The sequence below is a fragment of the Centruroides vittatus genome, unplaced genomic scaffold (assembly GCF_030686945.1).
Source record: "Centruroides vittatus isolate TY-2023 unplaced genomic scaffold, ASM3068694v2 contig_301, whole genome shotgun sequence".
Classification (NCBI taxonomy): Eukaryota; Metazoa; Arthropoda; class Arachnida; order Scorpiones; family Buthidae; genus Centruroides; species Centruroides vittatus.
This window is the reverse complement of record NW_027121927.1, coordinates 1,339,785-1,358,243: the sequence shown is the minus strand read 5'-3', so window position 1 is coordinate 1,358,243 and position 18,459 is coordinate 1,339,785. Positions and strand designations below refer to the sequence as shown.

The 18,459-nt window shown below is 31.3% G+C and overlaps 1 protein-coding gene across 1 annotated transcript in view; it reads right to left on the bottom strand.

Moving 5' to 3' along the window:
- Nucleotides 1-18,459, bottom strand: part of LOC136972739 (endoplasmic reticulum aminopeptidase 1-like) — a 59,636-nt gene that overhangs the window by 9,569 nt on the left and 31,608 nt on the right. The window contains exons 10-15 of the mRNA XM_067267354.1: nucleotides 16,634-16,797; nucleotides 6,379-6,467; nucleotides 5,692-5,825; nucleotides 5,556-5,611; nucleotides 1,865-2,018; nucleotides 1,198-1,280 (exon numbers count right to left, since the gene is read on the bottom strand). Of these exons, the coding sequence (XP_067123455.1) occupies nucleotides 1,198-1,280; nucleotides 1,865-2,018; nucleotides 5,556-5,611; nucleotides 5,692-5,825; nucleotides 6,379-6,467; nucleotides 16,634-16,797 (680 nt within the window). The remainder of the gene's footprint in view (nucleotides 1-1,197; nucleotides 1,281-1,864; nucleotides 2,019-5,555; nucleotides 5,612-5,691; nucleotides 5,826-6,378; nucleotides 6,468-16,633; nucleotides 16,798-18,459) is intronic.

Genomic DNA, 18,459 nt, shown 5'->3' with positions numbered 1-18,459 from the left:
TTAAAAAGATGTTAATAACAAATATATTAATTACCAATATCAATTTAAGATCTTTTCAATGACATCAGAAATAGAAAGTAGAGATGGACGAATATCAGTTTTCTCGAATTCGAATATTCGAATATTTACTAAACTTAACTATTCTAACTTATATAGCAGACTTAAATAAATATTAAATAAAATTATTAACTAACTTATTTTATTTATTTCCAATATATTAATAAATTAACAAAGTAAAACAAAAAAGGTAGAAAGAAAAACAATGTACTAAATTCTAAAAATTAAACTTCAAACTTTTTATTTTGACTTTGTTTTTACCGTAGATTTTAGTACCATTATCTTAACTACAACAAATTATTAAACAAATTGAATATTGTCTCATTTTCACCACTGTAGATATTTATTTGTGAAAAGAAGCATTGGAACGTTTAGGATCCAGACTGCTTCTTGTGGCAAATTAAACCAGAGGTTCTGAAGACATAGTTGCCATATTGGAGATTTTTTCCACATAATGGGAAAAATGAGATAAGGGAATTAATGGGGAATTCTGTAGAGAATTTTACATTCTCGAAGGGAAAATTTGAGAATACCGGTATTTAAAGTTTTTATTTAAAAAAGAATTTGTTAGATCAAAATTTGACTGATCATGATACTTTCCTTTGTTATATTCTATAACAGCCGAGAATGCAAAATATTTTAATATTTCAATTACTGTGCCTCATGATGCTGAATTTTGTAATAACTAAAGTTGACATTTTCATTTACTTTTCGGTGTACTATCTACTGCATTAACGGAATTAAGAATGTTTATCAATTTTGACGAAGTATTTCAATTAAATATATTTTATTTCTTTTCGGTTTATCCTTAAAATACAACATATTATAAATGAATTAAATCAAAAATATTTCATTACGGTGTAAGCATTTATAATGAAAATGTTTTAATTTTAATGTATTAACTGTTCACAAAACTAATCACTAATGCAAGAATATTTTATTATTGACGCAATAAACTAAAACTAGTTTTAGTTAAAATGTTTCATGGTACGCATATGTAAGAATAGAAAAGAATGTTAACGAAAGTTTACATTTGTAATTTTAAAATCTTATTTATTTGAAAATTTAAGATACAAAAAGGTAATGAATGAAAATATAATTGCAAAATGTCATCGTCTCGAATTTAGTTATCAAAATTACCTGTTATAATCATTTTCGTTTTTATCTCCGTACTCCCAACCAAACTTTTTATATGGCGATTCAAACAAATAAATGATGTAATTCTAGAAAAAAAAATTATATTACTTTTTGTATAATATGTCTTATAAACTGGTGTTTTGCTACAATGACAACAGTTCTAATCTCTACCAGCAGAAATATTTTTCAATTCAATTGTAAAATATCGCCGGATGATAATTAAGTTTAAAATGAAAAATCTGAAGTTAGTCTGTTGAAGAAAAGAGCACCATTTATTCACTTTCTATGTTCCGGAATACAATAATTTTTTGACGATCGACCTCTCTGTAGACTGCCCAATCAGTCGAAAACGTTTGGTAAAGAAAAATATATTTCAGCTGGTGAAGTTTAGAACTGTTGTTATTAAATTTTTATCAACTTATAACGATGATATTTATTTTAATTATACAATTTTAGTGCATATTTGTAATTTCACAATGGAGTTTAGAGATGAACCAAAGAAATATTAAAAGAACTTTATATTTCTATTATTGATAATAGTTGTAATGCAATTTTTCTAACAAAAATATTTGATTTTATGTCAATTACCTAATTTTATTACCTAATTAAATTACAAACACGTTTGATTTTATTTCAAAAAGTCAAATTTATCTCTATGTACAGTACTTACGTCCCACATAATTTCGTCCGGAGTTAGTTCTATCAGTCTACTTATTTCGAATAACATAACTAAAAATTTTGAATTCATTATCGCATAATATTCGTCTTCGAATGGAAAATACAAATATAGATCCAACAGCGTATTCAGTGTCGTCAAATTTTTTCTGTGGAAAATGTTTAGAATTAATAATAAACATAAACGATAATTTACGTTTTAAATTGTAATCAATCTAAGTATTAACTATAGTGTAGAGCAGGGGAGAGATGGAGCACGGGGCGATATGAAACACTAAGCAAACATCTTCATAAGTCATTATTACGATCAGTTCTGGAAACCATCAGCGGTGGAAGCACTTTGCAGACAGTTCGCTTTCATTTAGTTAAAAATTGCAGTCATCCACTTTTTCTAAAAGGTAGAATTGTTTTTTTTTTTTTTGATGCGCATATGAGGCTATATCTCTGTTGAGATGCCTTTTTTTTTAACTTTAACCATATTTACAACGCTTCTATTAACACTTTGGCTTTGTTTTGGTTTGCAATTTTTCCACCCTTCAAATCTGCATTTACCAAAGATTAAAACATGTTGAGAAGTGCTAAACGTCTTGACAATGGCGATCAGGTCTAAAAGTGATACATATAAACGATGTTAAATTTTATGCTAGAGTGTTTGCTAGTGGAAATTGGGTGACTAAATACATAATCTTTAATATATAACTATTTACATAATAATTCTTTCCCAAACCAGGATTATTTATTGAATACATTTTAAGTAGGCCACTGATGATGAGAGGCCATCAAACTTTTGTGGATATATAGCAAAACTTCAAAAAGCCTTTTTATTTCTAGATTTGTCTAAACGCTACACGATTATTTTGAATTTGTATCGGAATAGGTAATTATAATCTATTATAAGATTATGGCTCGTTTTCAAATAAAAACGAACCTAAGTATCATACCGATACTATCCACAGTGCTTCTTTTCGTCTACTGGTGATTCTCAGAACTAAGATTGTCGTCAAAAACTTTCTAAAGCAAATTTTTGTAATTTTATCTCACATTTTTTTAAAGATTCTTGTATATGTTACGGCCAAAGTGGGAAGGGTCCGGCCAAATCGGAAATGGCCAAAGTTGCTGTGAATTGACTGGCCAATGTGCGATCATTTCTTGATTTTGGGATTTCGCCGGCCAGTTTGCGAAATGACATGGGGCGATCGTTCAAAGTCAGAAGAAAAAGTCATGAGCAGATTTTGGTGGGTCTGTATAATTTCATACTTTATATTGATTATTAATTATAAATTATCAAATTCAATTGTGTTATGCTTATTAATCTTAGTAAATTATCAATCTTTATATCAGTTGTTAAGATATGATAAACTTTTATGACATTTTGAATTATACACCGTTTGTTATTTTTACATTTGCGGAGACTTGTTGCGCACTTAGTAGTGCAATTTCAGTGAGTTTAGTCTTGACGCTTGTCAGTGATTGGGCGATGCAACAGTTCGTATAGCTTTTCTTCTGTTCCCACGGATTCCAGTGTGAGCAGTTTGTCGTGTAGAATGAAAAACTCGCTTCTGGAATGCAGTTGTCTGAGGCTCTGGAAGTGAACCGGAATCATATTCATAAATAAACTTTCTTTTTTTTGTTTGTTCTTGGAAAAAACGGAGAAAGAGGGAAACCTTTTTATTTTGTAAAACCCATAAGAGAATAAAGATAAAAATTTATGTCCATAAAAGGACATGTTTAAAAGTAATTCTCAAAAAAGTGAACTTCTCGAATTAAAACAATAGAATGGTGTAAGTCTCAAGATCGACAATCTTCGATTGGGATCGAATGGAGACGCGACGTTCACTCATCCTGCAATCTGGGTTCGAATCTCGTTACAATAGGTAAGACCAATTAGAAAGCAGAGTGAGAAGGATTGACCAATCAAAATGATTAGTTTGGGATCCAAAAAAGTTTATAAAAATGACCAATTCAAGAATACGGAGAGCTTCTCCACCGGATTTTCATATTGTGTGGCATCTTCCGTAGTGAAATATTCTCCGTTTCTCCGACGATTAAACGACAAACTATTACACGAGCACGCTCCGGGGCCGTCCAGTTCTCCGATTGACCAACTGTCCATCGACCAACTGACCAATCGTCCATCACATCATCCTATTCTCGGACAGAAGATACTGTTTTTGTAAGCATAATTTATACAATAAATCGGGAAAATTGTTTTATAATTGGACAGAGTTGTTTCTGTCATCAACACTCCCACATACGCTTCGGAATTGCTCAGATATCCTGCCGTTACGCGCGATTCGGCGATCTCACAGTTGTTTGAGAACACCATCACTCCGGAAGCAAAAAATGTGCCGCTTACCAGACAGTCTTACATCAGCACATTTCAGCCAGGAATGATAGTAATAGCATTAAGAAATAAGAGAAGTATTTGGATAGAGAACAAACAAAAATAAATGATGGTTTAGTGCAAATTAAAAAGTTGAAACGGAGCTGGACGGAACGGTTGACCAGAAACCAAGTCAAAAATCAAGAGTAACGTAAGATGAGATACTCTGGTGAAATAACCAAAGCAGCAGAAAGAAAATGGAAATCGTGGGAGAAACATTCATCCAACCAGTACCGTAACTAGCCATTCCTGTGCCCTGTGCAAGAATTTCCATTTAGACCCTTTAATTAGTTACGTTTGGGAAAATAATAAAATAAATACATGCATTTTGGGCCCCCCTTACAAGTGGATCCTGTGCGGGTGAACCTGTTGCATTTGCCTAGTTACGGCACTGCATCCAACAGTGGATAGATAGCAAAATAATAATATAAGAATAATAATGATAATAATAATATGATAACTGCTAAATTTCAGAATTTTCAAATAACTAGCCATTATTAGCCATTATTATTGAACACATTGTTTTCGTGAATGATATTTAACCTTATTATTTAAAATTAATGTAGGCTACTTATTAATTTCAATTAAACAAAATTATCTCCTGATGTAATGATTGAACACTGCTATGACATTGTGATTCTATAGGGAATTTAATGAAGTCACGTGAAAGAGGTCCTCATTACTTTTATGAATATGAATTCTTCTGCCTATATTCTAAATAACAAACCTTATTTCAAGTAAAGTAAAAAATTGTTGTTTCATAATATCCTTCTTTCTTACATTTCTTGTTAGTAGTAATCTAATTCACTTTCGTGTAAAACATGAAACACCAATATCAAGAAGCGCCATACAATCACAATATCTAATTATTTTAATCAATTTTATATTTATTTGGTTAGGATTCAGCATAATCCATCGATTGGATTTGTAAAACGTAAAAAAATTTTGGAACATACCGGCGAAAACGCGGCTTGTTCCAGAACGTAGTCTGGCAAAGGAGATTCGAATGTAAAGGATTCGATGAAAATTCAAATGAAGAGAGAATTTGGTTAGAATCGGATTTTAGGTTTCTTCTTTATTTTTTGAGACGGGGTGTTATCACTCCTCCTCCAAGAATGTTGCTTTGTTTTAGTGCTGCCTGGAGCATTTATAGACTATGATTATTAAGAACTATAACATATGTGATTTCTGAAATGAATTATTTTTTTGTATTTACATACAAATAATTTGTATAAGGCCGATAAAGAACCTCTGGGTGTTATTCGAAACAGAAGGACAAATGTCTAAACTGAGAATAACTCACTCAAACAAACTTCCAGCGTCGGTTAAAACTTTTTTACGATGAGTAGCCGGAATCACCTGTTAAATATTCAAAATTACTTTGTCATATTTCCGTAATATCATTTCAAGTAATATTAATTTAATTTATTGCTACTAACCGAATGATTTTCTCGTAGTTGTTTCGCCAGTAAATTCCAATTTGTTTCGTCGTAATTAACTACGTAATAGACTACGTTTTCTCCGTTAACAATAATCCAATCGTCACGATTCCCAGTTATATTTGTTATGATTTCTTAGAAAATAAGAGCAAATTAAAATTCTAAAATATAAAATTTCGAATAAACAATATTGATTGGTCGCAAATATTTTAAAAATTTTAAAGAATTAATTTTTTGTATCACGAATATACTCAGACGTTTAAAGTACAATTAATAATGCATTTGAATCCAACATAGAATGATCTCAATTATAAACTTATACAATATACACTTAATTTATTGATTTTAATAGCGGCCATTTCCGTTTTAATAGAGTCAATAGGAAGGCGTTTCTGAGTGACATATTTCCGAAATTTTCTCGCTTCACGCGATGCAATGTCTCAGGAAAGATATTTTATTCCTTTAGAATTAAAATGGTCGTCACAGATAATTTTAGCTTTATTTCTGATTAGTGGTTTTTCTGAACAATTTGAATATCTACTTTTTTATTTTTAATGAATTTTGAATATTACAAAAATGAAATTTTTATTAAATTAAAACAATTATTTAAAGCTTAAAAATAATTTTAAAAGTAATTTTTATTCAATAATATTAAACATTATATTTGAAAAATAAAATAACCTTTACCCTGTTTTTTATACGTCCACATCTTAATGGTCGGTCTCCAATCGAGATCTTTCGCTGTTGTGTAAGTTATCGGAATTGGCCAGGTATGACTAGTAAGAAAATGTTTAAATAAAATGTTATAAAAAGTTTTATTTAAAAATTTATATTTTATATTTACACGAATTCAAAATGATTTACGGTCTACGCTAAAATAAAATAAAAGAAAGTTGATGTTATTCGAACTGGAGAGTAAAAAAATGGGTATAATAATTCCCAAATACATCTTTTTTATTCTAAAAATTAATAATACTTAGTTCTAAATGTTATTAAAACCTGAGAGATAACACTGTTAAAACAACGGAAAATGAACAAGTTTCATAATTCGTAAAATAATTTTAAAAAAGTAATAAAACTTCAAATTAAAATAATAAAATACTCTTTAGAACAGAATAACAGATCTGACGTATGTACAAATTAACAGTAACATAATGACACGCAACAAAAAAAAAAAAAAAAAAAAAAAAACATTTAAACCTTTTACGAAAACAACGGTAAAGATCTTTTGGTAATCCTGTTGAATGATTTTCACACAAAACTAAAACATCGTTATTCAGAAATTAGAAACATGGTCTTTGTAAATACAAAAGAGAATTGTATAGATAAGCCTATATTATCTTAAAATATAATAGATTATATAATATACCGCAGTGAAATTTGATCAGTTCGAATGATGTATGAATGAGGTTATTGACGGCATTCTATTGGTCATAGATCTTCAGTTGGTCACCACTTTACCATTTTTAGCTTGATAGTTAAAAATCAAAGCTTTTAAAGTTAACTAAAGGACAAAAGTTATTAAAATTGAAAGTATGAACAGGAAAATGTGATCAACAATTATATATAATGGTACAAAAACCAAACTACAACAATTTAATTTATTTCATCACTAAACACAGATAAACGAAAGTAATTTTTAGTAATTTTATCAATCCAGCATAAACTAAAAAAGAAATATAGTTCTTGACTGCTGTAATTTCTGTTGCTATTTTGATTACATCACTAATTTAGAGTTGAAAAGTCAATACTGTAATACGAGTACAATAACTGTATAGATGATCGGTTCAAGATTAATATATTTAATGTTAAAAAGCAATAATTTCCAAAAAAATTTAAAAAGTTTCTTAAAAATAAACGAGTTAAAATCACTCTTCTTTATCCGATTTCGAATGAATTAAAACAAAAGATGGACACTTATTAGAAAATAACCAAATACTGAATAAGTGTTCATCGTTTGTTTTAATTCATTCGAAATCGGATAAAGAAGAGTGATTTTCACTCGTTTATTTTTAAGAAAGTTTTAAAAATTTTTTGGAAATTATTGTTTTTTAACATTATAATAATAACCGATCCCATTGTTTTTAATATTTCTTTGTTATTAATATATTTAAGTGAGCTGCATTTTATGAAAACTTGCATTCGACAGTATTCTTTTTCGTTTTCTTCCCGGTGTTTTAGTGTCTAGTAGATAAAACAACTGACAAACTTTTACTAAAAATTTTATTAATCTGGCAAATGCATTTACGGTTATCATCACTCTCCAATGCTGTAAAATAAAATATCAGTATATATATATGTGTGTTTTCTTTTTGTTTTTAACTTAAAACCAAAGTATATAATTACGTAATAACTACAAGTGAAATTTATTCATTGACTCTTTCCAATCTGTAACTCGTTGCTATGATGTTCTATTCCGATTAAATTTTCGGATTACGACATCATATCAACAATTTTCAATTTGCACACCCATATTACATTAATATTATTTTTACTGTTATTATTTCTACATGTTATTTAAATTTTTTCATACATGTTTTTTCAATATTGATTACTTTGACATTATTTACATTAATACAGTATTACATCTACTATTCTTTTTATGTTGGTATCATGGTAAAATACTGTAACCTAGTCGTATCTCCTCCTTGTATTCTTTTATCCTCACTTGAATCTTTTTTCGTTTCTTCGATGTATATCACTGATGATTGACGTGTAAAGTGCATAAGACTTCTAGACACTTAAACATCGAAGAATAAGATAAAAAGAATATTGTCGGATATTAGGTTTTACAAAAAACAGCTTACACTTAAAGTTAAATATGTTAACAAATAATATAGCTTGTTCAAACTACTTAAACGAGCTAAAATGCATCCTAAAAGAAAATCTTGTCGACACAGTCGAAATGAAAATCTATAGAGAGTGAAGTGAGGCAGATTTAAAATGATTTAAAAATAAAAATATAGTCAGTGCATTTTCCACTTTATGACCAGTGCAGGTAGAACTGTCCATAACAAAGTAAATGAAAAGGAAAATAAAAATAAAACGAATAATGATAAGAAAAACATTTTAAAAAATTACTGACGAGATTTAACAGATTATGCTGATCATAATATACTACTGTAGTTTGAAAACAGATTAGCCTACAGAGGGAAGAAAGATCTCTTAAAATGGAAACTTACGGGAAGAAAAAGAGGATATCCAATGAAAAAACGGAATTGTATTATGGATAGGTAAAAACAACTGGCGACAGAAACGTATGGATTCTATGAAGTAAATTTAGAAACGTTAAATTCAGTATTTAACTGACAAAAGTTACAAATGATAATGATAATGATGTTCGAATTAATAAAAGTATCGGTACTAACTTCGAAAAGATTTTGTTTTTATAAGACAGTTTACATTATTTTACTTACCGAAACTTTAGTTATAAAATGAAAATCTAATTAGAAATAAGTGTGACGTCAGTAACGCAACTGTAAATGATTTGGATGTACTGTTTATTAATCAATACTGATTCTGTAAGGGAGTCACGAGATGAGAAGAAACTGTTAGAATATTATTTTAAACGAAATTTCACAGACTGTCTTTTGAATCATTATGTTAATCGCATCGCAAAACATAAGGTTACGAGGTAAACTAGAAAAATCAAACAATAAGTAAATAGTTGTAAAATAATAGGCGAAGTTGTTTGGTTAAATCATATAGTCCAGGGGTGGCGAACCTATGGCACGCGTGCCCAAAGTGGCATGTAAGAGAAATCATCTGGCACGTAATGTATCATAGATTTCTGTCCGTTTCAATCACCCATTCTGTTTATCACCTGATCATCTTTTTTCAATCAGATTTTTTTACATTTATTCGAATTAAAGCGTATTCGTTTAATTTCTTTAAATATCATTATTCGAAGTCTAAGACTTTGGCACGCATTAACATCTTTAAAGCTAAGTATGCTTACAATATGGCACGCGGACTCAAAAAGGTTTGCCATCCCTGATATAGTCCATTGAAATTCCAAAGGTGTTAAAATCTTTTGCGTGTGAATGAAAACAAACAGCACGATGATATCTTCAGATTATAATTAGTCTGTGTGTTTAAATCGCCAATTCAAAGATATGAATAAATTGACAATTTAAAAGCTTAGGCAAAGTTGTGACTCCAGAAGGATCGTTTTTATTGATGATTAAACATAAAAGGAAAACCCTTAAGGAATAGTTATCGCTGAATTTGACAACTTTGCCAAATAAAGTGGTTATTCTGTTAAATTCAGACCTTAAAAAGTTATATTTAGCAACAAGTAGAGTTTAGAAGCCAGATTTCAGTTCAACTTTCATACGCTTTAGCAAATTTTGTGATCCATGTAGTGGTATATTTATCAAATAGTGCACCGCAAGTTTTTGTTGCTTTAGAAATGTTTCATCACTCAACGAGAGTTGAAAACACTACTTTAACTTAATTTTAATTATGTTACATAATTAAAATTACGTAATTTATTTATATATATAATTAATATAAATATATCAATATTATATATAAATATAAATATATATATATATTAATAATAATAATAATAATTCTCCCGTGGTCACCACCTGGTCGTGGTGGGAGAGCCCAGTAATTTTACTGATCCACTGAGCAATGCAGGCTGGAGCACAAGCTCCTGGTAGGGACACCCATGCCAGTAAGATCTATGGGGAGAAATGAAGCTAAGAGTGACCACACCCACATTTTCTGGAGCTATTTATTATGGTAATAACCAGATCAAAGTGTGATACCGGCTCGGACGTCGCCCGGGATAACAAGGTCCGCGTTCGTGGGTTAGGCAGAGGCTCACGTTCGAAAAATAAGCCACAGTCTTCCTTGGTTACCGGTGGCGAAAGCAGCACCGGCCCAAGCATGGCTACTGTAATGCCCTCAACACATGTGAGGAACCAACCCAGCCTTAGTGTTTCTGTGGCAATGCATCCACAGACCACAAAGGCTGGAAAACCATGCCAACGGATGAAATGGACAGTAGAAATGAACGAGTTTATCATCCGTACTTACTACACCATCACAAAGCTCGAAACAAACATGACAGCATACAGACAACAACTACACCATAGATTCACACAACAGTATCCTTATCTCACTGTCACCGAAAAAAGGGTTGTTGATCAAAAACGAACGAGTATACACAACAACCTTATTCCACAAACAACACTTGAACTTATCAAACAACAGGTTGCTGATCAAATACATCAACAGACAGAAACATCTAACATTAATGAAGATCATGTAACCTGTCGGGATAATCCAGCAGCAAGCATTGATAATAACACACAAACAACAATTACCACTAACAATACTACATACAATTCCTCATCCATCATTGATAACATAGACATGGATTTAGTTAATACGCTCTCACTTATATTTCAGGAAACACTCACTAAAGATATAGGTACAGATCCCACACAAAGACCACGAATACCAAAAATCAACACGTCAAAGATAGTAGGAAAAACACTAAATTATGTAAACACTCACTTACTACCATACTACATTCATTCAATTTCTACACTCGCAGACATTCATACATTAGTTTATGCTGGGGCAGTCACAGTAGTGACACACCTTAAGCTGAAAGTACAATCACAGACAAATACACAGAAAACACAATTCTATGACAAGCCTGCGTGGCAAAGAAGAATAGAAACACAAATAAATGACATTAGACAGCAATTAGGCAGGCTGACACAATACACTAAAAACAACATAACACACAAATTAAGGAAACAGCTCAAAAACATTTTCAAGAAAATAAAAACACACACAAAACATGAACATCACAACACACACATTACAGAATATATTGATACACTAAAACAAAAACTTGCTGCCAAAACACGTAGACTCAAACGATACAAAACATGTACACTAAGAAAACAACAAAATAAATTATTTACAAACAATGAAAAACTCTTTTACAGACAATTAATAACAAAGCAAACACTGATACACAGCACAGTGGCACACCAACAGTAGAATTCACAACTTACAGGTCTTCTCTTTGGTCCAGTGCTGTCACGCACAATGCTGATGCAGGCTAGATCGCGGAGGAGAACAGAAACTTGCACAACATACCAACTATGCCCTGTGCTGAAATAAACATACATGATTTCCAATACACTGTTAACAGAACACACAACTGGAAGACACCTAGTGTAGACAACATTCACAATTTATGGTACAAAAAGTTTACATCACTGCACCAGGAACTAGCTAAACACCTAACACACATCATCATCAATCCACAAGACATGCCAAATTTTCTTACTCAGGGCATCACCTATATGAAACCTAAAAACAGCAATACCACAGACCCCACACAATACAGACCAATTACATGTCTCCCAACACTCTACAAATTATTGACATCCTGTATCGCAAACAAAATATACAAACATGTTGAAGAACACGACATTCTTACGGAACAACAAAAAGGTTGCCGTAGAAATCACAGGGGATGCAAAGAACAGTTACTCGTAGATTCAGTCATTCTACGGCAAGCACACAAACAACACAGAAACATACACATTGCATATATAGACTACCGAAAAGCATTCGACAGTGTTCCACACAGTTGGCTGCTACATATCCTACACATGTAAAAAATACATTCATCACTCATTGCATTCTTCCAAAACACTACGCAGCACTGGAGAACAACACTACATCTCAGGGTTAGTAACACATGCATACAAACAAACCAAATTTTTATTAGGCGAGGAATTTTTCAAGGAGATTCCTTGAGTCCTCTCTGGTTCTGCTTCTCCTTGAGCCCATTATTCAACATGTTAAACAGCACACAATATGGCTACAATATCGGGCATGAAAAAACAACACAGTATACACTGTCACATCTCATGTACATGGATGACATAAAACTTTATGCATCCACACAAAAACAACTTCATCAACTCCTACAAATCACACATTCATACACCAAGGATATACAAATGGAATTTAGCCTAGATAAATGCAAAACACTTCACATAGAAAAAGGAATCCTGAAGAAAGAAGATTTTGCACTTGGAAATGGAGATGTTATTGAATCCATGGAAGAGGGCGAGTTCTACAAGTATTTAGGATTCCAACAGGCCAAACTAACAGAACATGCACAAATAAAGCAAAGGTTAATTAAAGAATACCAAAGTAGGTTAAATGCTATTCTCAGAACAGAGCTAAATGCAAAACACACAGTTAAAGCAATAAACACATATGTCATCCCAGTACTCTTTCTTTTGGAACCCCACACATATTCTTTTGGAGTTATACATTGAACTCCCACAGATCTTGAGCAACTCCAAAGGAAAACAAGAACAACACTTACTAAGCATAAACAACATCATCCTAAATCTGCCACAGAAAGATTAACCCTTCCACGTAAAGATGGCGGACGTGGCCTGATAGACATAGTTAACCTTTACTACAAACAAATACAGTCACTGCTAGAGTTTTTCTACAAAAACAAGAAACATCACAATTACATAAAGCAGTAACTCTAGCAGACTCAAATAACACACCATTAAACTTACACTCACATCATATGGACACAACGCAACATATAAAAAGCATAGACACCATTAAGCAATCGTGGGCTCGAAAGGCACTCCATGGCAGGCATCCTTATGATCTGGCCCAGGATTTTGTTGACAAAACTGCGTCAAACAGCTGGTTAGCTGGGGGATACCTCTTTGGGGAGATAGAAGGATTCATGATCGCCATACAGGATCAGGTCATAAATACTAAAAACTACAGAAAACACATACTCAAAGATGCAACACTCACAAATGACACATGCAGAAAATGTCACATCATACCAGAAACTATACAACACATCACTTCTGGTTGCAAGCTCTTGGCACAGACAGATTATTTACACAGACTAATCAAGTAGCAAATATAATACACCAAGAGCTTGCAAAGAAACACAAATTAGTAGACATCCACGAACCATACCACAATTACATTCCACAGACAGTATTGGAAAACAACACGCACAAAATGTACTACGACAGAGCCATAATCACAGATAAAACAATTTACCACAACAGACCAGACATCACACTCATTGACAAACACAATAAAATCACATACATTATAGACATATCCATTCCAAACACTCACAATATACAAAACGCATGCACTGAAAAAATTAGCAAGTACACAGAACTCGCCCAGAAAATAAGGCATCTGCAGAGGATGGATAGGGTGCTTATTGTACCTGTTGTTCTCTCCTCTACAGGTGTCATACCACACACACTACACAAAAGCTTGGGCACATTACAATTAAATAGAAGCACATACATCACACTACAGAAGGCCACTATATTGAATACATGTCATATTGTGAGAAAATTCCTGAATACAGACACACACACTGATACACTTCTTTAATTTCTGTTTTGGTTACTATGCCTTGACTTTGGTCTGGCACAATACACAGCCACTGGTGTTAACCAAGTATATCTCACTTAACCCAACATAATAATAATAATATATATATATACATTATTTTACGTCTTGTTTATAAAATCGTACTGCCTGTTATCTTATCAGCTTAGAGGTATGAAGGAGTACATGTCAGGAGTTGAAATTTGGCACAGAGTATTAAGTGCCAAATCATGCGCGCAAACAAAAAAAAAAAAAAAAAAAAAAAAACAGACAACAGACTTGTAGGTAGTTAGGGGACCAAGAACCGAAACACAATAAAATTCAAAATGGCGACAGTTTCTACAAACAGGAAATAGTGCAAGATTTGCGCATGCGTTGCTCGTTGGTAAGTTGGAAATACGAATGTTGATAAATCGAATTTTGACAAACGAATCTTTGAAGAAAACCCATTTACCTGTCCCGTGTTATTGCCCACATATTTCTGGTTGCCACGTGCTAACCTCGACCGATTGACCGGAGATATCTCGTTTCATCATCGGAACTTTTTGAAACTAAATGGCACGTCGTTATTATTTTATAATTTTATATTAAAACTAACTTCCAAAATAAAATTATTTTTTCTTTTTACATTTATTAATATATATATATTTCGTTTGTGCAAAATAAAAAATAAAAATAATTGCAAATGATACAATAGCCACCATTATTTTTTTCAAAAGCGGGAAGTTTTTGCATTGACAAAAATTCAACCTGGGGCGTCATGCAACGGAGAGAAATTTCAATGAAATTAAATCGTGGAAGACCTCGTGGTCGTGGCTGTGGCCGGCGGAGTTTGAATGCTCGCGCTCAAAACCAGCGATACCAAAGATGATTAGAAAATGAGAACGAGACCCGACGTGAGCGTCGAAGTGATCCCGCTTAGTAGGGGGTCTCCGAGACATAGCCTTACCGTTTTACTTGATATTTTTATATTCGGAAAAATATAGAGTATACAAATGTATTTTTCCGAATAGGAGAAGCCATCACATTTAGAAATAATACAGTGTAACCTAAAACCTTTACCTGTATACAATTTCTAGCCGCATAAGCGAAATAATCACACAAGTGAAGATATTATAATTTTATAGGTCAAATTTTTATTACAATACCATACGGAATCCTGCCATAAGTTTAATACTGGTTATAAAAGTAAACAAAAAACAATTTTAAAAACTTTACAGAATGCTTTGCATGTACTGAAATACTGTATGTTAACAAGAAAATACAGGAAAATGTTATTAAATGGAAGTAATTAAATATGCAGAAGAGTCCAAGCGTCAAAAAGAAATGCTAATTATTAAACCGGCTTCTATGTCGAGCACTTCGATATTTTTCTTTATTGAGTGTTGGCGAGTGTCGTATTAGTGACGTAGAGCGATCATCGCTAATTGTTGCTAAATTCAGCAATGTTGCAGCGGCTACAGGAAGCTTGAAGCGAAATCGTTGCTAACAAGATCGCTGCGTTACGCTGCGTGAAAAGCGAACTTTTGCAAGTATAATTTACAGCAGCCAGTGCTTTTCGGCACTTTCTGCTGTAAAAGCAGAAAGTGCTTTTTTTCGCTTTATCAAGATGGCTGAGCTCATAGGTGGGCTCATGAAGGTTGATAATTCTTGATTATAATGTTACTTTTCATACTGTTAAATAATAACGAATAAATACACAAGAATTTAAATGCTTGTGTGATGACTACTCTTGTTGAGCTTAATCGAGCATTTAAAAAAATTGCATTCTAGTTAAATGTCATTATCTTTCGTTATGGAACATTAGCAAAAGAGCACGTTTACATCTATTAATATTAAATAACTTGTCGAACAGTGAAATTACAGCCAACTGTACAGACGCCATGTTGTTTCCTCATCGCTGTAGTTTTTGGTGTTGTAAACTTACTATTCGGATGCGTGCAGCTTCCGCCTCAGCATCGCTGTTACACTGCGGAATTTAGCAACGAGTGGGTAGTTACATTTTTTACAAAACACAATCAGATTTTGTATAAAATTGTTAAATATATAATTATCTTTCTTCTTATTAAATTATAAAGATGAATTTAATTTGTCGGGTGAAAATGAAGATTTATTTTATTTGAACGTCGTGTGTTAACGGAAAACTATTCCAAAACTATAGCAACAAAGTTCAATTATGTTTAAAGAGCTTAAACGGAATTGAAGCGTTTAAAAATGCAAGGTTTTCCTGTTCTGTAAGCCACTAAACGGGAATAAATGTCGCTTTATGACAATTTTTTTTTGTTCAGAAATACAAATAAAAATTTCCTCTTAAATCTAAATCCGATTGTAGGAAATGTTTAAATTTCATCGATATATTTGATTTTTCAAAAACAGTCACGCAAATCGTTAAAAAATGATTTTTAATTTAGACATTTTGGGTAATTTTATCTTGAAACGATTTTTTTGTGTTCAATGAAGTGTAAGTATATAAAAACTATTTATAATTTTTTTTAAAAATTACTTTTTCATTCCTCGTACTTCTTCTTGAAAAGCAATTTGCGAGATGTTTGCAGAACGTTTCTCATAGTCTCTTTCCACAGAAAGAATTGGATAGCCAGTCAAATGGGTCCACGATGTAAATATTTTCGAAATATTCAATCGGGATCGATCCATGGGAGGCTGAGCCTACAAATTTAATATTTATTATTTATTATTAGTAGTTTAGTTTGACTAAAATCTATTAATATGACTTTTTACACTGATGACGAAGAAATAATAGCTAATGTAATTAGTTTAATTAAATAAATATTTTTTGTTTTCATCTGTTCACAATGATTTCTTCTATTTCGGTTCTTTCTCTCTCTCAAGGTGTTTTTTACAATTTTAAAATACATATTATTGTATAATTTAAAATGATTTATAAGTCTTGAACATTTTTAGTTAATTAATTACATACTTATAATTTAAACAGATAAAAAAGTAAATAAAACAAATGGAATTAAATTCTATTAGAGGTATGTAGATAATGACATAATTTTACTTGATAAAACAAGTGAAAAATACATAATGAAGCTCTGAAATAAATAAGAATATGCTATTCGAAATGGGAAAATAAACTGAAAACAATGTAAGTTATTGAGACGTAACAATAACAAAACAAAAGGACCAGTTAGAATATTCAAAATAAGTAAAATCTATACAGTATAAGTATCAAAAACTGTAAATTATAATTTTAATATACCAATAAGTATGAAAAAGAATATGCAGAATTTCATTTATATATATATATATATATATATATATATATATATTCATGTTTCGTTCTCTAGGATATATATATATATATATATATATATATATATATATATTGAAAAAGTTATAGAAAGAACTACGAAGATAGAAAATATATATATATAAAAAAAGATATGTCTATTTAATGACTATGCATGAAAAAATTTCGAAGAATGGTTAAATTTAGTATAAATAGTAAGGAACACTCGAAAAAACGAAGAGATGTCGCAAAAAAATTGTAAAATTTACGTATGTACCAAAAATATTTAAACACATCATATTTTAATTAAAAAATTATATAGGTTTAGTACAAGATCAAAACAATTAAATAAAGAAATCTTTAGAAATAAAAAAAACAAGATATAACAAAAGGAGTGATCTATTTGTTAGGATGTAATCGTTTTAAAAATCCTCACATATGTTGAAGAAACAAACAGAAAATTGGACAAATAAGAATTAAGAAACATATAAGATCAGTTCATAAAAATTACACAAACACGGTGCCATGTAAATGTAATAAGGAAGGTTGTGATCTAAAAAGAATATCAATTTTAGTATTATCATTATTAATATTACAGATATACCTCGAGTTACGTCGTTCTCGATTATACGTCGATTGTCAAAAAAGTATATGGAAAAATAAAAATCAAGTTTAAGTTATTTTATTCGACTTTACATCCATTCGCCACAAATATTGAAGTCGTAATATCACTAAAAAAGCGTTAAAAGCACATAAAATCATATTAAAATATGTTCATTTAAAGTAAATGTTAATATAATCATCATATATGCAGGTATACCTCACCTTACGTCGGTAATTGGTTCCAAAAGAGGCGACGTAAGTCGAATTTACTTGTGTAGTTAGGACGTAAGTCGAACTACGATGGAAAATGCTAATAATGAACACTTAATGACCGCTAAATAAAACGACAACACAGAAACACGTTTTCATGTTTCGTTCTCTAGGATTTATGATGATTATATTAACATTTACTGTAAATGTACGTATTTTAATATGATTTTATGTGCTTTTAATGCTTTTCTAGTGATATTACG